The sequence below is a fragment of the Prinia subflava genome, chromosome 11 (genome assembly GCF_021018805.1).
Source record: "Prinia subflava isolate CZ2003 ecotype Zambia chromosome 11, Cam_Psub_1.2, whole genome shotgun sequence".
NCBI classification, from domain to species: Eukaryota; Metazoa; Chordata; class Aves; order Passeriformes; family Cisticolidae; genus Prinia; species Prinia subflava.
In genome coordinates, this window is record NC_086257.1 from 3,943,581 (window position 1) to 3,962,703 (window position 19,123).

Below are 19,123 nucleotides of genomic sequence, written 5' to 3' on the forward strand. Positions count from 1 at the left end.
ACCAGCAGGACCTTTTCTCTCTCCCTGCCATCCACAGCCTAGCTCCCAGTGTATTCCCATATTCCCATTTGGCTCTGCTTGCCCAGCAGTGTGAGCTCCTCTCCTGGCCAGTATTCCCTGCTGTAAAAGCCCCAGTTCTATTTTCTGCTCCATTCATTTCCCTCAGCTCCCTCGGTGGGCACTGCCTCCCTCTGCTCCTCTGCAGCTCTCCAGTTCCATCCCTGCCACGGCAGCACAAGGACCCCAGGTGACACTGTGTGCCCTTGGGGACCACCCGCAGACACTGACCCAGCTGCTTCTCACCCTCCTCTCCTTCCCCTGACTCACCCCCTGGCTCAGCTGCAGGCAGAATCCAGCCTGCACCCATGGCAGGCCCTCAGCATCCTGTGCAGAGAGGGGCCAGGCTGCAGCGAGCAGGGCCAGGGGCAGGGCCAGGGCAGGGCCAGGCAGACCCCCCAGCCCGGGGGACAGCTCGCCCTGCCTGGGGACAGCCAGAGCAGCCACCGCCTGCTTAATCTGCTGCCATCGAGAGAAATTCGATAAGCCATGACCCGCCCTGGGCTGGGAGCATGCCAGCACCCAAGCCCCGCTCCCTGTGCCCTCCCTGCCACCTCCCAGGGCTACCCTGCACACAAGGGAGGCTGCAGAGAGCCATGGCCAAGGGAACATCTGGGCCTGTCCCCCAGTTGTGCAGGGCATCTCTTCCCTTGCTTCCCATGCAGCCTGCTAGCTCTGCCCATCCCTGTGACACACCAGTCACCCCAGTGAGGAGCAAAAGGCCCAGAGAGCCATGATTAACTGGATCAGCTAAGATTAATTGGGTAGAGATTAGCTAATGAAACCACTCTTAAGTCTAAGGGCTACTGACTGGCAGCCTCTCCTGCTGAGAGGTGACCAACAGGACAGGGAGCATTGTCCCCAAGTGCCACCAACCAGCAAGCTCTTCCCCAAAGGATGCTCAGGAACGTGCCCTGCTGCCAGTCCCCCAGCTCCAGGGAAATGCAAGGTGAGCTTCCCTTTGTCTGCACACATCCAGCCCCATGTCACCTCAGTGGCGAGGGTGGACGCCCCGTTTGGCTGCACCAGGTTATTCTCAGCAGCTGCCAGGCTTTGTTGTGGTGAGCCCTTCCCCTGCGCCCTTTGTTGGGGCCCCCAGCTCTGACTGGGACCACGGGACTCTGTCCCGCCTCTGGGGCAGCAGGGAGCACGCTGTGGATGACATGGCACCATCCCTGCCTGCCAGCCAAGCTGCTCACCCCCTCCCGCCCCACACACGGGGCCATGACAGTGCAGTTTTCTCCAGAGCAGCACCTGCAGGCAGGGAAGCAGCTCAGAGGACAGCCCAGGACAAGGGCAAATGCCTCCCACGCCCAGATGAAATCCAGCCCTGCTTCCCCAGCCCCATCACAGGCACCCTGCCCCGTGCCTCCCCACCGCCTGCCCACCCCAGTGGGGGACACAGCTTCAGGGCACAGTTTGCAGCTCCCTGAGGATTTCCATGCAGATTCAGTTTACAGATAGCAAATGTAAGGACATGGATGAGGGGTTCTGCTCCCCCCCATCTCGGCTGCAAAATAACCTCACCCCCCATCCCTGCTGCCTCTATTCTCTCTTCCAGACACTCAAGCCCAAATCAGAGACAAGCTGCACAGAAAAGGCAGTGAGCTCTGGTGGGTGCCCGGCATTGCTGGGCACGGAGAAGGGGAGCCAGGGAGGGGGCAGACAACAGATTCCCACACGACCCAGGCCTTGAGGGGCTGCAGCTCTTGCCACGTGCAAGGAGCTGGAGGGTGGTGGCAGCATCTCTGCCAGCGCCAGCTGCCACCTCCCAGACAAAATGGAGGTCAGCAGCAGCATGCCGAGATGGCAGAGCCACCACACCCCTGGCCATGCCCAGGGGAGGGGGAGGGTCTGCTGCCTCCCTGCCCCCCGGTGCCACAGAGGCCACCCGCCCCGGGCTGCTCTGGGTGCTGGGGTGGGTTGGAGGGTGCCCGGCTGTGGGGCGGCACGGGAGGTGCCCGCCTGGCTCCCTGTCCTCCCCGAGCCCTGCTGCTGTCGCATGGGACCCGAGCGGCTCCCACGGGGTCTGCAGGATCGAGGGGAGGGGTCACTGCCCGGGGAGGGGGAGGAGGAAGAGGAGAAGGAAGCAGAGGAGTAAGACAATAGGGCAGGTGCAGGGCTGCTCCCTGCGAACCCGGATGACCAAGCGCGGAGCTCTGCGCTAGCCCTGCACCCCGGGACCTGCCCCTTCAACAGCGGGCGGCCACCGCACCGGCCCGCAGTGACATGGCGGGCCCTGTCCGGCCACCCCACAGCGCAAGGTCACCGCGGCCGCTCGTCCTTGGGGGCCAGGGAGAGCCTCAGCATCGCAGCATCTCTGCCAGCCACCCGCGGCGAGAGCCCAGGTGGGGCATCCGCCGCTGCCTCCAGCGCTGCTCCTGGACTCCGAAGCATTGTGATGATGACGCAGGATGGCTCAGCTGCATAGCCACAGCCATCTGCCCTGGGGGGAGAGCAGGGGTGCCTCTGGGGTGACAAGGGGTTCCTGTGCCCGCCGCCATGGGCTGCGGGGATGGCATCCTCCCCCTTCGCACCCCGGCTGGGATGCGAGGCGTCTCCTCGTCCGCGGGCAGCCCCCCCCACCCCGGCTGGATCCTTCTGGAAGATGGGGCGGCACCCGGCGGTCACCGCGCTGGGGACCCGAGGGCAATTTCCCTGCACACACAACTTCCAGCATCGGGGGGCTCCGCAAAATGGCCACCGGCCGCAGCCCCCCCGCCCCGCCGGACCCTCGGGGATGCGCATCCCGATCCCACCCGCCACGCCTCGCCCCGCCGGGGCCACGAGGGGCGGCACCGCCACCCCGCAGCAGCCCCGCTCCCCCCTCGGCCAGCGCCCCGAGGGGCGCGGCGGGGCTGCCCCGTCCTGCGCGGTGCCGCCCGCCCCTACCTGTGATGCCCGTGGCCGTGCCCGTGGCCGGTTCGGAGGGGCGCAGCGCTCAGCCGTGGGCGGGGGGCGCCGGCATGAGGCCGAGCCGCGCGGTGCGATGCGGTGCCGGTGCCGGTGTCGGTGTCGGTGTCGGTGCGGGTGGCAGCGGCTCCGCCCCTGCGGTCCCCGCCCCACGCGCTGGTTGGCGGCCGCCGCCGCCCGGAGGGGGACGCGGGGACCGGGAGGGCGCGCCCGGGGATGGAGCGGTGACGTCAGCGCATCCCCCGGCCCCGGGCGTGCCGCGGAACCGCCGCAGGGGCGGGGCGGGGCGGGGCGGGGCGGCGCTCGGCTGCTGTCGCCTGGCAACCGGCACCGGCCCGGTACCCGGTACCGCGATACCCCAATACCCGGTACCCCGGTACCCGGTACCGCGATACCCCGATACCCCGGTGTACCCCGGTACCCGGTACCGCGATACCCCGATACCCCGGTACCCCGGACCGGATCCCGCTCTCCCGGTACCCCGGCCCAGCGCTCCGAGGAGCGCCCCCCGCCAGGGCTTCCCGTGCCCTCGTTCGCTCCTCCGCCCGCCGAGCCCCCGCCCGCCGCCCGGGGCACGGCCGCTCCTGCCCATCTGCGCCCGGAACTGAGAGCCAGCGCAGAAAGCGGATTATTCCTTCGCTGCCAGCTGTTTCCAGCAGCACGGCCACCCTCGCCCCACGGCAGCCCCGAGGCCACGCGTGCCCGCCCCGGCCATGTCCCAAATCTCCCTAGAGGACAGGCAACTGCCAGAGCGTCTTCATCCGATGTGTCGTCATCGCCTTGGTGGGATGATGGCTGGGCGGCAGTCCCCGGGCTGACTGGGGCTTCCATCAGCCATATAGCCATACTCATCTGCCCCAGCTCCTCTCAGTGTAGCCACCCAGCTGCTGGGCAGATGTGCTCTCACCTGGCACTGCTGCCAGCCCCATGCCTCTGTCCCACATGTCTTCAGCAGCAGCCACTGATGCCAGTTCTGCCAGGAGGGAATTCTCTGCTCTATGCTGTCACCCCTAGCCAAAGCTTTGCTCACTGAGGGGCTCCTCTGGGCAAGGACCCACTCGTGGGTCTGCTAAAGCTGGCAGCAGGCAGCTTGTTTGCATTTCAGGGCATGAATGGCAGAGAATGTGCCAGAGGCTGGGCACAATGCGATGTGCTGTGGGTACACACAGCAGGTAACAGAATATCGAACTGCACGTGGGGCCTGTGGCATCATCAGGATACACTGGGATGCCCATGATCCAGGCTGAGCTGCAGAGCACAGCTCGCTGTGGCAGGGACTGGTGCACATCAGTCCAGTGGCTGGTCTCCTTCAGGCTGTCCCTGTGCAAGGCAGGTCCCTGGTCAGGCAGCCCTGGTCAACAGGAGCCTTTTTCTGCAGGAGGAGCTGTGACCATGGCAGCTGTGCCAGACCAGTCTCAGCACAACCATCCCATGGCACAGGATCTAGGTGCCCAGAGCAGGGATCCCACCTGCTGGGATACTGTTGGGAAACATTAGCCCTGGTGATGTGGGGACCATGGGGACAGGGACTGCCTAGAGCCTTGCAAGTCCCAGAGGCTGGCATACCTGGAGAGCAATGAGCACTAGCAAGGGGGCATCCCCCAAAATGAGGGGCCCAAGCCAGCAGGGATAGCACAGGTGACACATTAACCAGACAGAGGAGGCAGCCAGGGGTAGAGTCCAGACTGCTAGGGGGGAGCACCGAATTCTGGGTCAAGGTCCATGGGGACACCGGACACTGCTGGCACAGGATACACCGTGCTGCAATGCTGGCAGCTGCTCAGGCAGCCTCCACTGCTCCTCTTGTCTGGGCTCAGCTCCTGGGGACAGCACGTCGTGCCATGGCCACCAGCCTGCTCTGCGTCCCCCCACCGGGGGAGCTGCTGCGGCCCCTGGCCGTGCCTGAGAGGCTGCTGCTCGGGCCAGGGCCCAGCAACGTGCCCCGCCGCATCCGGGCTGCGGGCGGACTGCAGCTCCTGGGCCACATGCACCCCGAAGTGCTGCAGGTGAGCTGCCCCAGCCCAGCTCTCCTTCCCTGCCCTCCTCTTCCTCACCCTCGGGAGGGGCTGGAACAGCTCTGCTGGGGCCAGAGGAGCCACAGTGGTGTCGTGCTGCCGCAGGTGATGGATGAGATCAAGGCAGGCATCCAGTACGCCTTCCAGACACAGAACAGGCTGACCCTGGCCATCAGCGGCAGCGGCCACTGTGCCATGGAGGCTGCCCTCTCCAACCTGCTCGAGCAGGGGGACACCCTGCTGGTGGCCATCAACGGCATCTGGGGACAGCGTGCCGCCGACATTGCCAGGAGGCTGGGTATGCTGGGAACGGGGCTAGGGGACTGGGCCTGGACGCAGGGTGGCCTGCCTTGCTGTCCCCTGGCAGTGCTTGGTGACATGGCTTACAAAACCAGAGAGCACTGTGCTAGAGAGCACGCCAGGTCTTTCCAGAAATGATGCCACTCCGTTTATGGTGCTTTATGGCTTTTCTGCTGGGCAAACCTGCAGGAGGCCAGACCCTGGCAGGTGGCTCTGCTCCTGGTTCCTGCGTGACCAGTTGCCCCATGGAGCAGGTAGGTGACTGCCCAGTGGGAAGCGTGCCCAAACCTCACTCTCCCCTTCCCAAATTCCTCCAGGAGCCAATGTCTGTGAGCTGCTGAAACCCCCGGGCAAGTACTTCACTCTACAAGACATTGAGCAGGTGAGTGCTGGCCGCTATGCAGAGGGCACAAGCTGACCTCCAGTGTGCTCACCTTCCCTCTGTGTCATGCAGGGCCTGGTGCAGCACAAACCTCTGGTGCTCTTCATCACCCACGGCGAGTCCTCCACAGGGGTGCTGCAGCCACTGGAGGGGCTGGGCGAGCTGTGCCACCGGTCAGTGCATGGTGGGCACCCGCAGGGACTGAGGGCACCCCGAGGTCCCCACTGGGGATTTGGGCCTGGGGATTTATGTGTGCTGGGCTTTTCTCTGGCTCTCTTGTGCTGGAAGCAGTCGGTGCCAGTGAGACAAGCAGCCCCTGTGGGGACCAGGATGCCAGGGCTGCAGGCAGAGGTGTGGCAAGAGGAGGTGTCAGGAACAGCAGGCTGAGCTCTGTCCTCCCACAGGCATGGCTGCCTGCTGCTTGTGGACTCAGTGGCATCGCTTGGGGGAGCCCCCATCTTCATGGACCAGCAGGGTAAGAACCACAGAGCCATCATGGGCAACCAGGGTACAAAGGGACTCATGCCTGGGGCAAGGAGAGAGCAGTGGGATCAGCCCCTCCACCTGCATTTTGGCTAGTAGCACTAGAAACTGGTCCAGCTGCAGCCAGAGAGCCTGTTCCCCTTGGGGGACCATCAGCAGTGCCAGGGGCCCTCCCAAAGCACCCTTAACACAAGCAGGACCTGCTGTGTGTGCCGTCCTTGTGCCTCCCACCCACCACTTGCAGCTAGGTCAGAGGGCTCAGCATTTTCCTGCTGGGAGCCTCTGATTCCTGAGGAGTTGTCTTTCCTCTTGGGCAGAGATTGATGTCCTGTACTCAGGGTCTCAGAAAGTCCTCAACGCACCCCCTGGCAGTGCCCCCATCTCATTCAGTGAGCGAGCCAGGTAAGAGCAGCCCAGCCTCACCAGGGTGGAGGGCGATGGGGCTGGGGGAGGCCATCACCTCTCTCCTTTGCCAGCCACCTGCTCCGGTCCTGCTCTGTGGAGAGGATGCCCAGCAGCAGTTCTATGGGGGTAGAGCCCATCCAAGCCCTAGGAAGTGACTGGGAGCTGCAGCCAAGTGCACTCACTTTAGGGGAATCCTCCCTCCCACGGGGCCGATCCCACACTGGAGGTGGCGGGGCCAAGGTCCCACCTCTCCCCAGTACTCTGTTTCACCAGGGAGAAGCTGCTGAGGAGGAAGACGAAGCCCCCGTCCTTCTATCTGGACATGGGCTGGTTGGCAAACTACTGGGGCTGTGACGGGGAGCCGCGGAGGTGAGCGCAGGCTCTCTTGTTACAGATGCTGCAGCCACTCCCCACCCCGCCTCTGTGCTGGCTCAGGGCTGCCTCCCCATCACCCTGGCTGCCGGTCACAACTCTCTGCACTGGGTGATGAGGAGGGAGGAGGCTGTGCCTCAGTTTCCCCGACCACGAGCGAGGGGCTGCTGTGCTGCAGCCAAGCTGAACCCTGTGGGTGCCCCTTGAGTTCTGCAGGTACCACCACACGGCCCCCATCAACAGCTTCTTCAGCCTGCGGGAAGGCTTGGCCGTGCTGGCAGAGCTGGTGAGCAGCACCAGACAGGCAGGGGAGCACCAGCAGTACCCCTGCGGCTTGGAGGAGCCCTGGGTGCCAGGAGATGCCTGGCAGCAGCAGAGACCTCTCTGCTCTCTGCCCACAGGGTCTGGAGAGCTCGTGGGAGCGACACCGGGCCAACTGCAGCCAGCTGTGCCAGGGGCTGCTGGACATGGGGCTTGAGCTCTTTGTGGAGGAGGAGGTGGGTGCAGGGCATGCCTACCACCACCACGGAGTAGGGGCAGCGTGAGCACACAGCCCTGTGCAGCTGGAGATGTGCCTGGGCAGCTTTTGATGCCAGGGAAAAATCTCCTCCCTCGGTGATGCTCTCTCCTGGCAGTGTGCTGGGGTCACCAGGGGCCGTGGGACTGAAACCAGCTTCTCTCTTCCTCAGAAGGCCAGGCTTCCCACCATCACCACTGTCAGGGTGCCTGAGGGCTACAACTGGAAGGACATCACGGCCTTTCTGATGGACAACCACGGCATGGAGATCGCCGGGGGCCTGGGCCCCACGGTGGGCAAGGTGGGCAGAGCCCTCCCCTGCCGTGCCCGCGGCTGGGCACCAACCCTGCGCTCAGTGCCGCTCGCTGGCAGCCACAGCCCGTGCGGCTGGCGGTGTCCCATCGCCCGGAGCAACGCATAGCAGCACAACCGCACACAATCAGCACCTCATTGAATAACCACGCACGTAATTAGCGGGCTGACACCTCTTTATGGCGTGTTAAACACGAGCAGGGGAGCTGCGCGCAGCCCGGCCGTGGTGCCCCGCTCCGCACGGCACCGCCGAGGCACGGACACTCACCCTCCTCCTCCTCCTCCTCCTCCCAGGTGCTGCGCATCGGCCTCATGGGCTGCAACTCCACCAGCGACAACGTGCAGCGAGTGCTGCGAGCCCTGCAGGACGCCCTGCAGCGCTGCGGCCGCAGCCGCCTGTGAGCGCCGTAGGCAGGGGCTGGCGCTGCCCGCAGCCTGCCTGCAGAGGGGCTCCGCTGCCGCCCTGGGGTGCTGCCAGGACACCCAGCACGCCAAGGCGCCGTGGAAGGAAGCTGGGATAGCACGGGACGTGGCTGTGCTCGGCAGATGTGAGATGTGGTTCAAAACCGCTTCTCCCATCGCCCCCCAATGGCCCGAGTCCTCAGTCCTTTCCCTTCCCCTGGCCCCAGGGCATGGTGTCCCTCAGCAAGCTGACAGAGGGCTGAATGCAGGATCTGACCAAAGGTCCCTTCCCCTCCCATCACCAACAACCTCGGTGTTCCCTGCCCTGTAGTGCAGAATGCCAGCCAGCCCCCCCAGGTTCTGTACCACGAAGCACCCGGTGCCCAGGGCAGCCAAGAGGCTGTGTGTGTCCCCCAGCTGCAGCAGAGGTGCCCTTTCCCTGTACCACCTTTCCTCAATAAACTGACACAGCAGCACACTGCTCCCTGGCCCTGTAGCTCTCCTTGCACCCCCCAGAGTTTTGAGACGCCCCAGAGGGGCAGCAGCAGGGCCCCACTCAGCTCTGCCGAGGGATTTCTTGACGGATCTTGGAGAGGAGCTGGGACATTGCTGAGCGCCGTGCACTGTCCTGGATCCGGTACACCTGGAACTAAAGGCAGGTGGGGAGTGAGGGGAGAGGGCTCCCCGCTCTGCTGGAGTTCCATGCCCCAGCCTCCCACAGCCTCCACAGCATGCCAGAGGGCTCGGTGGGGCCATGGAAGCATCCCAAGCTTCCCAGCCCGGGGGGCTTCTGGTGCTGCCTGCTGAGTTCAGCTGGAGGGCTGGGCTTACCTGGCTGAGCAGCACGTCAAAGTAGGCAGTGTCCCAGTGAGACCCATCCTCTCTGGGGAGCTGCAGGAGGGCTCGGGTTTCAGCGTCTGCCTGCCAGCTGCCACTGAACCCATGTGGGCCAAAGTGGAAGTGGAGGAAGCGCTGGGGGTCCCAGGCAAAGCTCTCGACTTTATAGTAGAGCGAGGCAAGGTCTGGGGCTGCTCCTTGGAAGAGGTTTTCCTCTGGGTTCAGGAAGTGGGGCAGGTGCTGGGTGGCCAGGCAGCGGAGAAGGATCACCAAGAGCCTGTAGACAGAGCCCTCCAGGTCCTGCCAGTCCTCCGGGGAGGGGAAGAGCTCTGTGCTCCACAGCAGCACCATCTGTGAGGAGGGAGAGAGGAGCACAGCATCAGGCACAAGGCTTGATCCCAGGAATGCTGTCCCTTCACACGCTGCAGGTCACCATGAACCACTTGTGGGGTGAATCCATGGGGACTGGAGCAGACAATACTTTTCTGAAGGCCAGATATATATATCTGCCCTTTTTCTTAAAAAAAACCACCCACAACCACCTCCCCCAAAACATCAAAGAATGCAACACAAAGCAAAGCACAAAGGATTTGGGTTACTTGGAGCTGGAGCCATTCTGTAAGCAGAAAACATCCTTGAATCCTTCTTGACCCTTGGCTTGGAGAGCCATCAAAAGGCAGGACACACCCGGATTGTGCCACCAGCTGCTGTCCCCAGCATGGCCAGCTGGCATGGCTCCAGAGTGTTGAAAACAGGTTTGGTGGGGAGAGGAGGCTTTTTCTCAGCAGAAATGCCACCCTCAGCCCTGTACAGGCACAACCCAGCACACCAGGGCATGGGGCAGCCTGCAGCATGGCACAGGGATGCCATCCCACAGACACAGGCAGCCTGGCCCGGGGGATGGTGCCCTGCACACCAGAGCAGAGCCCCAGCTCTGATCACACACAGCGTCTCCAGCTGGATGTTGCTGGTTCAATCAAAGGAAGAAGGATCAAAGCTTTCTAACCATGGCTGGCAGCAGCACACATCCTTTCCAGACACAGCCATGGGCTGGTACACCCCAAAGCACTGCAGGTGCACACCTTGTTTGGGTTCTTGTGCAGGGGAGCAGCCTTGGCTGTGTTTGCCCACAGAGCCCTGGCCCCAGCCAGCAGAACCCACCTACCTTCAGGTGGTTGAAGGTGAGGCTGCCTTTGCCACCCTCCCCTCCCCAGTCCTGGTCACGGAGCTGGTCGAGCAGGCGGAGGCTGTCCAGACGGGGTCCCTTCAGGGTGTCCACTCCTTGGAGCAGCTTCAGGATGGGAAGGTGAGTGGAGGATCTGCAGGAAGAGAGTGGGGTCTGGTGGGAGGGGAGATGAAGACCTGCATCCTCCCAGGATGGGAGAGTATGCCTGCAGTGACTTGGTGTGCAGGGGGATCCCTGCATGCCACACACGGGGTCCCAGGGAATGCAGCATCTCGGATCTACCTCCTGCACCTGCCTCTGGCAGAGCAGAACTTCAGAGGTGTGGAGTGAGATGGGAGCACTGCTGAGCAGCTCCTGCCCTTCCAGGAGGATCAAGAGTGGGGTGAAGTGGGGTTGTGCTCCCCAGTGTGTAGTGGGGAGGGGAGGCTGGGCTGGTCCCCAACGAGGGGCCAAGCTGTCAGCTGGACCACCTTAATCCCAAAATAAATATGGACTGGTCCAGCTGGCTGCTCAGCCCCTCCGTGGGGCTGGGTAGTTGTGCTGGCAGGAGGGATACGTCAGTCCAGCCCCATTTTGTCCTGCAGCCCACCCTGGGAGGCACCTCCTCACCCTGCTGCTGCCAGCTGCCTGGGCTTGTCTCTGAAGCCCAAGCAGGGGTCTGAGAGCTGCCACCCTCTGCACAGTCAGGGTGCAGCTCCAGTGAATAATTTCAGGGGGCTCCTCCAGGTGCATTCCCCCCTTCTCCCTGAGCTGTCTGAAACTTGGCTGAGGTTTTTTTCTCCAACACAGGGAAGAGGGTTTGGGCATCATGAGGGGCTGACTTCAACCCCTGCCGACACACCCCCCACCCTTTCCCAACCTCTTTTTGCCTACACCCATCAGTGCTGGCAGCCAGGGGGGATCCCTGGGGCACGATCACCCCGCTGTGCATGCAGCCCAGCCTCTCACCTCCAGCACTGGGGAGAGGCAGGGACAAAGTGAGCCTCCTCCGTGGCCTTCCTGAGGCTGCCCTCAGGGAAGCCCCTGTGGCTCCGCCGCCTCTGGAGCTGGAGCGGCTCCTGCTGCCTCCTCACCACGGGAACAATGTCAAAGCGAATGGGCTTCCAGCTGCCGCGGATCAGCAAGGAGAGCTCCAGGGCATCTTCCCGCAGGTTTTCAGCACTGATGTCACCTGGATGCAGAGGGTTTGGCAGCAGTGAGGAGGTTAGTGCAGCCGGTCCCACAGGCTGAACCAGGTGTGTGCTGCAGCACCCGTGGCCGTGTCCCACCCCACTCGACTCAGCCCTTGCCAGTGCTGCAGTCTGGTTGCAGTTCCTCGGGTAAAGCCCTCTCCCAGCCACGCTGGGGTGGTTTTACAGGAAGAAGTGTCACAGGGCTCGAGGTCAGGCACAGCAGGAAGTCTCAAGCAATCAAACTGAGCTGTGCTTCTGGGTGGCTGAAAAGTGCCAAGAAAAGCAATGCAGTCCAAGAAAAATGGATCAGGAAAGGTTCATTGCTTTGTGGGGGTGCAGGAAGGTGAAGGTCACTGCTTGGCCACAGAGGAAGGAGGGGATGGTGGACTTGCTGCGACTGGGTTAAGAGACTTTCAGACCCACTGGTCCTCTCACATCACCCTTTCATCACCCCCTGGTTGAGCTTTACTTCAAGAAGCACATTGGGAGACGAAAATGCATGAAGAAGCTTATGGAACTGCTATGGGCATTTCCCAGGGCCCTCCCACCATGCCTTTCCTGAGGACACTGCTGCCAGCTGGGGCCCGTGTGTTCACAGGGTCAGACCCATGCCCCAGGGTCCTGGTCCAGCTCTGAGGCACTCCCAGCTCACTCTCCAAAAAGCCTCCTCCAGGGAGCAGGGGGCTCTTGGAGGCTGAGAGGTGGAGGGGATAATGTGGTTAGGGTAAACCACACCCCCCAAGTCCTTGAGCAAACCCTGCCTGGGGGCTAACAGCAGGGCTGGGGGGACCCTGCACCCACCAAGAAGGGTGCTATCAGAGCCAGGTGAAGATGCCTGAGGATGACTCTGATGCCCTGGGACCGCAGGGAATAGTTTGCATCTCTCCTTCCCCAGCACACACCTCTCACCTGCTCTCTCACCTGCTCCTGCAGCTTTTGGGTGGGCCACATGTCCAGGAACATGAGTCCCAGCATGTTTGCATAGGGATCACTGCCCAGCTGGGCAGCTGGGCAGGCACTGGAGGCAGCTCCTGGCTGCGAAGCACCCCGCCAGTGTACGCACCTGGCTGAAGCAGGAAGAGGCGTTGGCACTGCACGATGGCTGAAACAAGGAGCTCTTTCAGGTGCTGGAGGATTTTGCCTGGAAGCAGGCACCCCGCACCACCTCCGTGCTCCATCACATCCACAACACCAGTCCAGTCCTCCAAATCCCTCCCTGCAGAGCACACTCCCAGAAGGCAGGTGTTCAGCTCTGAGGGATGCCTGGCTGGGCTGTCCCTGGCGTGGCACGGCAGCACACGCAGGCTATCGCCATCGATACGCAGGGGCACCTCGAGAGTGACAGCATCCTCAGAGGCACAGAGACCAAACTCGAAGGCTTCCAGGTTCCTGGCGTAGTCCACGAGGAAGCGAGGTTCCCTGGCATGGACAGTCTCCAACAGGGTGAGCAGGATGTCCTCGGCCCGCTGGAAATGCTCCATCCGCTGCCTCTCGCGGGACTCGATCACCCCGAGGTAGCTGTGCCAGAGGGAAGTGTTGGCTTCCATGGCAGCTGGCTACTGCCTTACAACTGGCAGCTCTACTACTACCTTACAACTGGCAGCTCTGCTCCTACCTTACAACTGGCAGCTCTGCTCCTACCTTACAACTGGCAGCTCTGCTACCACCTTACTCTGCTCCAGCCGCAGGCAGGGTGCGTGGGCAGCAGGGCAGGGCCGGCTGCCGTCGCGGGGCGGGCGGAGGGAGGCAGAGCCGGGCGTGGACAAGCACCAGCGCTGGGTGGCTCCCAGGGAGAGGCCCAGGGCAAACCCAGGGCGAGGGTTTGAGTCACACCACGGTCGCTCCTCCGGCGCTGCAGACGGGTGACAGCGAGTGCTCAGCTGGCGGGTCACGCCAGGGTGACGCTGTGCTGTCCCACACCCCCCTTGGCACAGGGACTACGTGCCGGCAGCGCCCTGTCACAGGCAGTGCTGTCCCAGGTGAAGGGACCCACTGTCCTCCCGGCCCGGCCCAGCCCAGCCCAGCCCAGCTCTTCCTGCCGGCCGCTCCCAGCCTGTGCGGCACCCACGGGAGCTGGGGAAGGGCTGCAGGACCCTGAGCCTGCCCTGCCGGTGCCCGGAGCAGCCCTGCGGGCTCAGTGCAGCTCTGTCAGCCCCAGGCTCAGGCTCCAGCAGGCTCCGGCAGGCTGCAGCCTCCCAGGTGCGGCACCCCCGCGCCCCTCTGGGGGCGAGCCCGTCTCGCTGCGCACACGGGCCCCGCCCGGGGCGCGGTTCCTGCCGGGCTCCGGGAGGATCCACCCGGGGGAAGGCACCAAGCGGGGCTTTCGTCCCCAAAGCCGCCGTGGGGAGGGCTCCGGCAGCGGCGGGGCCGCTCCGTGCGGTCCCTCAGCCCAGGCGCGGCCGTGCCCCGGCCCCGCTCGGCGCTCGGGGCTCGGTGCATGCCGAGCTGCCTGCGGCCGTACCCTCATTCCTGCCCTCGCTTCTCCCCACATCCCACAGATCCCGGAACGGGGATTTCCGGGCTCTTTATGTTTTTCAGTGCCGTCACCTCGCGGAGGTGCGTTCCCTGGTTCGCAGGCGCGGAGCCGGAGCTCAGTGATGTGGCTGGAAGGATGGGCTCTCCCAGCAGGACAGCGTGGTTCAGCCGTGCCGGGCTTTCCTGCGAGCTGATTCTGCCCTTGGTCAGAGCAGGGAAGGGAATGGGGAAGCGGGGGAGGCTCCGTGGCAGCAGGGGGCCCGAGAGGAGCGTGGGGAGCGCTTCTGAAAAAGGAGGGAGGGAGGGTGCCATGGGGCTCATGGCTGGTCCTCCCACCTCCTGCGGCTCACACTTATCCTTTTAAACAGCCCAGCTGAGGTTTCTGGATCTCCCCAGGGCTTATTTCCAGTTTCTCCTTGTTCCCCGTGGCTGAGGAGCTGCCCTGCAGCTCCCTCATGTTCATCTACCCTTCTGCCAGCTGACTGAAGGAGCTCTGCTTTCCAGGGGTCACAGCTTCCACCTGCAGAGCATCCTTGGACATCTGCAGTTCGAGTCATTAAGCCTGCACTGGGCTTCTCACTGCCAGGAGGCTGTGGGTGCTCTGAGCTGGGGAGTCTCAGCCAGATTTTAAACCCCAGCAGTGGGTGATTGGCTCTGCATCTCCTTACCTGAGCCCTGCGCTTCTGGTCCCACCCCATCTGAGCAGGGGATGCTCGGTCCCCCACATCAATGGCTGTCTCAGCCAGGGCTGAGGGGGCAGGTCCTACCCTCCTCCATCATGTGGGGAAGACAGACTGGCTGGTGTCCCAGGGAGGGACCAAAAGCAGCAGACCCCCTCAGAGTGGCTTGGGCTCATCCTGGAGAATGCTGAACCCAAGCCAGACAAGACAGATTACTGCTTCATGCCCTGGTGTGGGAAAAAGAGGGCAGAGCCACCACTTTTTTGGGGGTAATGGGGCATGGCTCACTGCTGGCAGGGTTGCTGTGTGCCCATGGAGCATCATTTTGTCATGGATGCAGTCCTGCTGCAGCAGGAGCCAGGACATTCCTTCTGTCAGTGCCTGGCAGGAATGCTGGAAGGGGCTGTGGGCATCATGCAGGAGCTGAACTGAGAGCCAGGAGTGGTTCTCTAGGAAGGTAGGGCTGGGCAGGGCAGGGAAATGTGGCCGTACCCCCAGATATCTTGGTGCTAGTGGGGTAACCCTGCCCTCTTGTCACAGTGCTGGCTGAGCCCACAGTGTGATCCTGACATCCTGATGCCAGGAAGAGCCAGCCAGATGTGATCCCCTTGACTCATCTCTGCCTTTGACACCTGCACTTTTTGGACCTCTGAGTGCCACAAATCAAGAGGTTGGTGCTGCAAATGCTGCCTTCTGCCCCTTCCTGCAGGCTGAGACCTCCCCTTTTCCCCTTTCCTCCTTCCCCCTTCTGCCTTTCCCTTCCTCCTTTCTTCCTCTTTCCCTCCTTCCTGTTCTTCACCCTGTTTTTCTCCTTTCCTAGTCCCCTTTCTCCTTCCTCTACCACTTCCTCTCCCCTCCTCATTCTCTCCTCTCCCCCCAGGCAAGGGGCCAGGGGCAGGTCCTGGAGGAGCATCCTCCTGGCTGCTGCCGGGCACAGGGAGCACATGAGGGAGCCTGCTGCGGGCACCGTGTGAGAAGGAGGAGTGATGCCAGGCAGTGGCACCTCTGGTGACAAAGCTGCCCAGCCAGAAGAGGTGGGAGCAGCTGGAGGTGCTGCCAGATGCTGAGCAATGCTCTGAGCAGGAGGGAGCAGAGCTGGCGTGGGGAGGGAATGGTGTGTGTCAGGCAGTGGGCACAGAAGCTCCATCCCACGTGGATGGGTGGCTGAGCCCTGGCTGGGGCCATGCTGCATGGGATGAGCCACAGGGCAGGGACACTGCACAGCTGGGCATCTGGGGCAGCTCCTGGACACTCAACCCCACAATCAGCCCAAGCTGAGCACACTTCCATTGGCCCAAAAACAGCAGGGAAAATTTCCTAGTGAGAAGGTCAGTTAGGCTGTGGAAGACGTGGCTGGAGTGCAGAGTGCCTGGGCAAGTCACTAGAGGCTGGTGGCGAGGAGTGCCCTGGTACTGGCAGAGAGTCTGGCCTGGATGAGCTATCAACATTTCCATCTCGGTGTTTTACAGTTCCACGAAGTTTTGCCCTGTTAGAAACAGGAGAGAGAAAACAAACCCCCAAAAAAGGGAAGTACAAGCAAGAGAGAGGAAAAACCTGGGGGCATGGGAGCACAGCAGAGGTGGGCAAGGAGCTACAATGAGCCCCTGGTGCCCCTCACCCAGCTTGCCTCTCTGTAGGGCTGTGCAGTGTGACTGCTGCAGCCCAGATCCTGCAGGGTGCCATCATCACCCAGCAGAAAGGTATTGGGGTGCTGGGCTGGTGGGTTGAGGAGATGGCAGGGCACAGGGGCACCAGGATGCAGGAGGTAGGTTCTGCTCTGCCCCAGCACTTCTGCACCCCACAAGCCCCCAACAAAGAGGCTGGAATGGGGAGGGGGGACAAAGGCAGGGAAGGTAGAGAGGAAGAGAGAGTAATTTAACATGACAGGCTGTTTATTTTGGCAAAAGGGGTCTCTTTTCAACAGATTTCAAAGCTCGGCCCTGGGGCTTGGGGGGGACCACACAGAGGGGTGGGAGATGAGGGGTGCGAGATGGGGGGTTCAAGAGGGCACCCAGGCTGAGAGGGAGGGAGAAGAATCCCCCGTCTGTTCATCCCTGGGGCACGGCCAGGTTTTCCAGCCCTGGGTGTGCTTGCACGCTGCAGGGGGGTGTCCCCACGGTGCCCACGCTCCCCTCGCACATGCTTGCCTACACGCATCCACACACATTCGCACGCTCCCCCTGCCCCTGCTCCTTCCTCCCGGCCAGGGCTCAGCTGGAGTCTTGGCTTCCCCCTGTGACATTTCAAAACAGGCTGTTTATTAAAAAAAAAAAAAAAACCAAAACAAAAAAAACCACCCCAATACCAAAAACACCAAGGGGGGTGAGATTGCTAGGAAAGAAATAATTATTATAATCACATTAAGGGCTTTGGCTGTAAAACTCTTGTGAGGGCTCAGGGAAGGAGCTGGGGCTGCTCTCTGCAGGGAGTACAGGAGGCGGTTTTCCTGCCTTGTGCTCTTTTATTTTCCAGTCCTGATCCAACAACACCTCCCCTCCTCCCCTTTTCCTCCCCTTTATCCTGGGAAATGAAAACAATTTATTTAATGATGGATCATCCCTTTCTCTGGTCACTGACCTTCTGGGTGAATTTCTGCTGAGCTCGGTGGAAAACTCGAGGCTGGGTTGTGGATCCCATCTGTGGATGGGGGAGGGGGGGAGCTCACCCTTGTCCTTCCCAAAATCCACAGCAGCAATCCTGGGGAGCAGGGCAGGGCTGGCAGAGGGGGTCCCCACCAGGAAGTCCAGAAGCAGACTTTGCTGCAGGCACTATCCCTGCAGTCTGGGGGCTTTAGGGGCAGATATGGAGGTCCCAGGGCCTTCCCATCCCTTCCCCTTCTCTCCTTGAACACTCTCAGGGGTTTCCAGCACCGACTGCCTTCTCCCCGAACTGGTCTGAGTTTGGGGTGGGCTGGGGTGCAGTGCTGTGGGAGTGGGCAATGGAGATGTGATCTCCACCCTGCCAACAGCCCTTGCTGCCCAGGGGGGCTTTTCTGGCTCAGGTGTGTGCGGGAAGAGGGGTCAGACCTGGTCAGGACGAGGCCAGGAAGGCGTGTGGGGCTGCACGGGGCTCGCAGCCGCAGCAGCCGGCGATTCCCGTCCCTCTGGCCGGTCCCCTGTTTGCCTGGGGAGGGCATGGCCGGGGCAGTGAGGGGCAAAGGCAGGATTTCCTTTGGCTGGGGACCGTGGAGTGTGTGTGCTGTCAGCACCCAGCACTGCTCCGGGGCGCAGGCAGGAGCGCTGCCCTGCATCCCTGCCCATCCTGCTCACCCCCAGCTGCCCTGCAGAGCCGGCGTGGAGCAAGCCAGCATCCAGCCCCCTCCCCTCTGGCCCTTCATCTGCCATGGCCCGTTGCTCAAAGCATGGTTCTTGTAAAAATGTGTAAATATTTATACAAGAATAATTTAAAAAACATGGTCTGTCAAATAATCAAAGCAGCAGAACATCCGAGGAGCTTTCAGCTGGATTGGGAAACCCGAGGTTGCTCTCTGATGCTCCGCTGCAATGCTGGAGGTGCCCGTGGCCAGCCCCAGCCCTGTGTGATGCTGGACTGCCCAATGTGGCTTCACAACAGGTTTGAGAACTTCATTAAAGCTGCTAATGGGTTGGCTTTCACTGCCATTAACCCAGCTGCCAGCTGCAGGAGCCCCAGCCAGGGTATAGGACTTCACCAGGCTCTGGTTTCAGCCTCGCGTCCTGGTTTTGGCACTGTTCCCTGCACTGGGACTGCCCCAGAAGCCGGGGATATCTTGGGTGAAATGCTGTGTCCCTGTCCTCCCCTGAGATGCGTAGGGCCAGGGACTGGTGTGGGGAGTGACAGGGTGGCAGCTGAGCTTCTAAGGTGATCCCTGATGCTACCAGGTTGCTGGGGCACTCCCTGATAGCATCCCCATCCCTCCAGAGCCAGCAGCACCCTCAGCATTTCAAAACCTTGGCTTGGCCGTGGTGGGGCAAGAGCCTTGGGCCAGGGCTTCCCCAGGGAGGAGGATTTATGTCCTCGATGGTTGCACATCCCATTTGTGCCGGTGTCAGCAGTGGCTGGCAGAGCCACAGCTCCTTTTCTGTGTCCCAGTGGCACTGTGCTCCCCCAGCATCACTGAACAGCCCTGAGCTTCCCAGGGGAACAGCACCTGGAAACCCCAGGCCCATGTCCTTCTGCTCACCTGGGAGTCCCCTGGCAGTGGGGAGGGGACACCGCTGCATCCCTGCCACCATAGCTCAGATGACACGTGGGTGGTTCAGATGTGGCCGTGTGGTTCCGAAGGGTCCCAGGCTGGCAGCAGGAGGTGAAAGGATGGGAGAGGGGAAGAGGTGCCCCCTGTTCCATGGCCCTGTGGAGCGGAGGCAGGCATTGCTGGGGGCTTGAGGGAGCGGGAGCTGGGTGTTGCAGTAACCTCCATCCTCCTGGCTACCCTCCAGCCCCTTCCCACCACCCACATCTGTGCGCGTGATCTGTGTTGCTGCATTCTTTGAGCCCAGGCCAGATAACAAGTTCAAACCCTTTCATTAAACATCAGCTCCCCTCAAACACCCACACGCCTCCCTGGTCTACCTGGCTGCCTCTCCCAGCCTGGGGAGGGAGCTTCCAGGACTAGTTCTCCCCCACAGGAGGTGAT

At 62.3% G+C, this 19,123-nt stretch overlaps 3 protein-coding genes across 3 annotated transcripts in view; 1 reads left to right on the forward strand and 2 right to left on the reverse strand.

Moving 5' to 3' along the window:
* Window positions 1-3,164, reverse strand: part of KIF1A (kinesin family member 1A) — a 42,799-nt gene extending 39,635 nt beyond the window's left edge. Inside the window, exon 1 of the mRNA XM_063408351.1 lies at window positions 2,950-3,164. The gene's annotated coding sequence lies outside the window, so the exon portion shown is untranslated. The remainder of the gene's footprint in view (window positions 1-2,949) is intronic.
* Window positions 3,165-4,796: 1,632 nt separating this feature from the next.
* AGXT (alanine--glyoxylate aminotransferase) lies at window positions 4,797-8,158 on the forward strand. Its single transcript, XM_063408638.1, has 11 exons — window positions 4,797-4,976; window positions 5,091-5,283; window positions 5,603-5,667; window positions 5,740-5,840; window positions 6,072-6,142; window positions 6,468-6,552; window positions 6,829-6,924; window positions 7,144-7,213; window positions 7,329-7,424; window positions 7,617-7,745; window positions 8,051-8,158. The coding sequence occupies exons 1-11, from the start codon at window positions 4,812-4,814 to the stop codon at window positions 8,156-8,158; spliced, it is 1,179 nt and encodes a 392-aa protein (XP_063264708.1). The 5' UTR covers window positions 4,797-4,811.
* Window positions 7,925-13,616, reverse strand: MAB21L4 (mab-21 like 4). The gene is made up of 5 exons (XM_063408637.1): window positions 12,417-13,616; window positions 11,130-11,352; window positions 10,161-10,314; window positions 8,990-9,346; window positions 7,925-8,807 (listed from the first exon to the last, which is right to left on the reverse strand). The coding sequence occupies exons 1-5, from the start codon at window positions 12,898-12,900 to the stop codon at window positions 8,715-8,717; spliced, it is 1,311 nt and encodes a 436-aa protein (XP_063264707.1). The 5' UTR covers window positions 12,901-13,616; the 3' UTR covers window positions 7,925-8,714.
* Window positions 13,617-19,123: the final 5,507 nt, after the last annotated feature.

Excerpts from the sequence above, each read along its gene's own strand:
- MAB21L4 (XM_063408637.1), bottom strand. The coding sequence starts at position 12,900 with ATGGAAGCCAACACTTCCCTCTGGCACAGCTACCTCGGGGTGATCGAG. Across the intron at positions 11,353-12,416 it reads CCTCTTCCTGCTTCAGCCAG|GTGACATCAGTGCTGAAAAC; the intron begins GTGCGTACACTG and ends CTCTGCATCCAG. Across the intron at positions 9,347-10,160 it reads TCACCTTCAACCACCTGAAG|ATGGTGCTGCTGTGGAGCAC; the intron begins GTAGGTGGGTTC and ends CCCTCCTCACAG.
- AGXT (XM_063408638.1), top strand. The coding sequence starts at position 4,812 with ATGGCCACCAGCCTGCTCTGCGTCCCCCCACCGGGGGAGCTGCTGCGG. Across the intron at positions 4,977-5,090 it reads TGCACCCCGAAGTGCTGCAG|GTGATGGATGAGATCAAGGC; the intron begins GTGAGCTGCCCC and ends GTGCTGCCGCAG. Across the intron at positions 7,214-7,328 it reads TGGCCGTGCTGGCAGAGCTG|GGTCTGGAGAGCTCGTGGGA; the intron begins GTGAGCAGCACC and ends CTCTGCCCACAG.